Source organism: Empidonax traillii, unplaced genomic scaffold (genome assembly GCF_003031625.1).
Source record: "Empidonax traillii isolate 1590-97213 ecotype Southwest subspecies unplaced genomic scaffold, ASM303162v1 scaffold2442:size25934, whole genome shotgun sequence".
Taxonomy (NCBI): Eukaryota; Metazoa; Chordata; class Aves; order Passeriformes; family Tyrannidae; genus Empidonax; species Empidonax traillii.
Genome location: NW_020957635.1, coordinates 1 through 1,542, shown reverse-complemented (window position 1 = coordinate 1,542; position 1,542 = coordinate 1). Strand labels below are relative to the sequence as shown.

The window sequence follows — 1,542 nt, the reverse complement described above, 5'->3', positions numbered from 1 at the left end:
TGTTCTGGGTCGGTTTTGGGGTCTGGGGATTTTGGGGCCGTTTTGGTGCATTTTGGAGGTTTTTTTTGGGGCGGTTTTGGGGCCATTTTGGTGGAGTTTTTGGGGTGTTCTGGGTCAGTTTTTGGGTTTGGGGGTTTTTGGGGCCGTTTTGGTGCGTTTTGGTGTGTTTTGGGGGTGGGTTTTGGGGTGTTTTTTGGGGCCGTTTTGGTGGAGTTTTTGGGGCGTTCTGGGCCAGTTTTTGGGTCTGAGGGTTTTGGGGCGGTTTTGGTGCGTTTTGGTGGAGTTTTTTGGGTGGTTTTGGGGCCGTTTTGTTGCGTTTTGGAGGGGATTTTTGGGGTGGTTTTTGGGCTGTTTTGGTGAGTTTTTGGAGGTGTTTTTGGGGCCATTTTGGGGCTGTTTTGGTGGAGTTTTTGGGGCGTTCTGGGTCAGTTTTGGGGTCTGGGGTTTTTTTGGGTGGTTTTGGGGCTGTTTTGGTGCGTTTTGGAGGGGGTTTTTGGGGCCGTTTTGGGTCCGTTTTGGCTCGTTTTGGTGGAGTTTTTGGGGCGTTCTGGGTCAGTTTTTTGGGTCTGGGGGTTTTTGGGGCGGTTTTGGTGCATTTTGGTGGAGTTTTTTGGGTGGTTTTGGGGCTGTTTTGGTGCGTTTTGGAGGGGGTTTTTAGGGCCGTTTTGGGGCCATTTTGGGGCCATTTTGGTGGAGTTTTGGGGCGTTCTGGGTCAGTTTTTCAGGTCTGGGGGTTTTTGGGGCCGTTTTGGCGCGTTCTGGGTCAGTTTTTCGGGTCTGGGGGTTTTTGGGGCCGTTTTGGCGCATTCTGGGTCAGTTTTTCGGGTCTGGGGGTTTTTGGGGCCGTTTTGGCGGGTTTTGGGTCAGTTTTTTTGGGTCTGGGGGTTTCGGGGGGCGCCGGTTCCGTCCCTGGGGGTCCCGGGGGGGGATTTTGGGCCCCACCTGCTCGAAGAACTCATCCATGAAGTGGTCCCTGTCCACCGTCACCACCTCGTCCTCGTCATCGCTGTCCTTGGCCTGCAGGGGGCACCCTCGTCAGGGGGAGGGGGGCGTGGCCTCCGTGCAGGCCACGCCCCCTCCCCGCATCCTGGCTCTCTGATTGGTCAAAGCGGGTTGGAGTGCAAAGCCCGCCCCCTTTTCCCGCTGCTCATTTGCATAACCACTCCCCCTGAGAGCTCCTAATTAGCTGCTAATTTGCATAATTCGCAGCTCTAAAGCACCATCTGCCCCGGTGCTGATTTGCATAGCCCCGCCCACACAAAAAACCACGTACTGATTCCTCATTTGCATAACCACGCCCCAACCATCAACTAATTATAAACTCATTTGCATAATCTCGCCCCTAAACGTGTCTTATTTCCATAACCACGCCCCCCCAACCCCCCTGCTGCCTCCTGATTGGCTGACGCAGCCCCGTGTCATTTGCGTGTCTCATTTGCATAACGGCCGCTCATTGGCCGCCGGCTCTGGGGTGATTTGCATAAGGGGCGGAGCCAGCTGGGGGGAGCCCGACGCTGATTGGCTGAGCCCGGGGGGTGACCC

The 1,542-nt window shown here is 55.6% G+C and overlaps 1 protein-coding gene across 1 annotated transcript in view; it reads right to left on the bottom strand.

Annotated features, from left to right (window-relative positions):
• LOC114071931 (uncharacterized protein DDB_G0271670-like) overlaps positions 1-1,017 on the bottom strand; it is a gene marked incomplete at its 5' end in the record, with an annotated part of 17,885 nt that extends 16,868 nt beyond the window's left edge. Inside the window, one exon of the mRNA XM_027909816.1 lies at positions 943-1,017. Coding sequence (XP_027765617.1) covers positions 943-1,017 — 75 coding nt within the window. The remainder of the gene's footprint in view (positions 1-942) is intronic.
• Between the last annotated feature and the right edge of the window lie 525 nt (positions 1,018-1,542).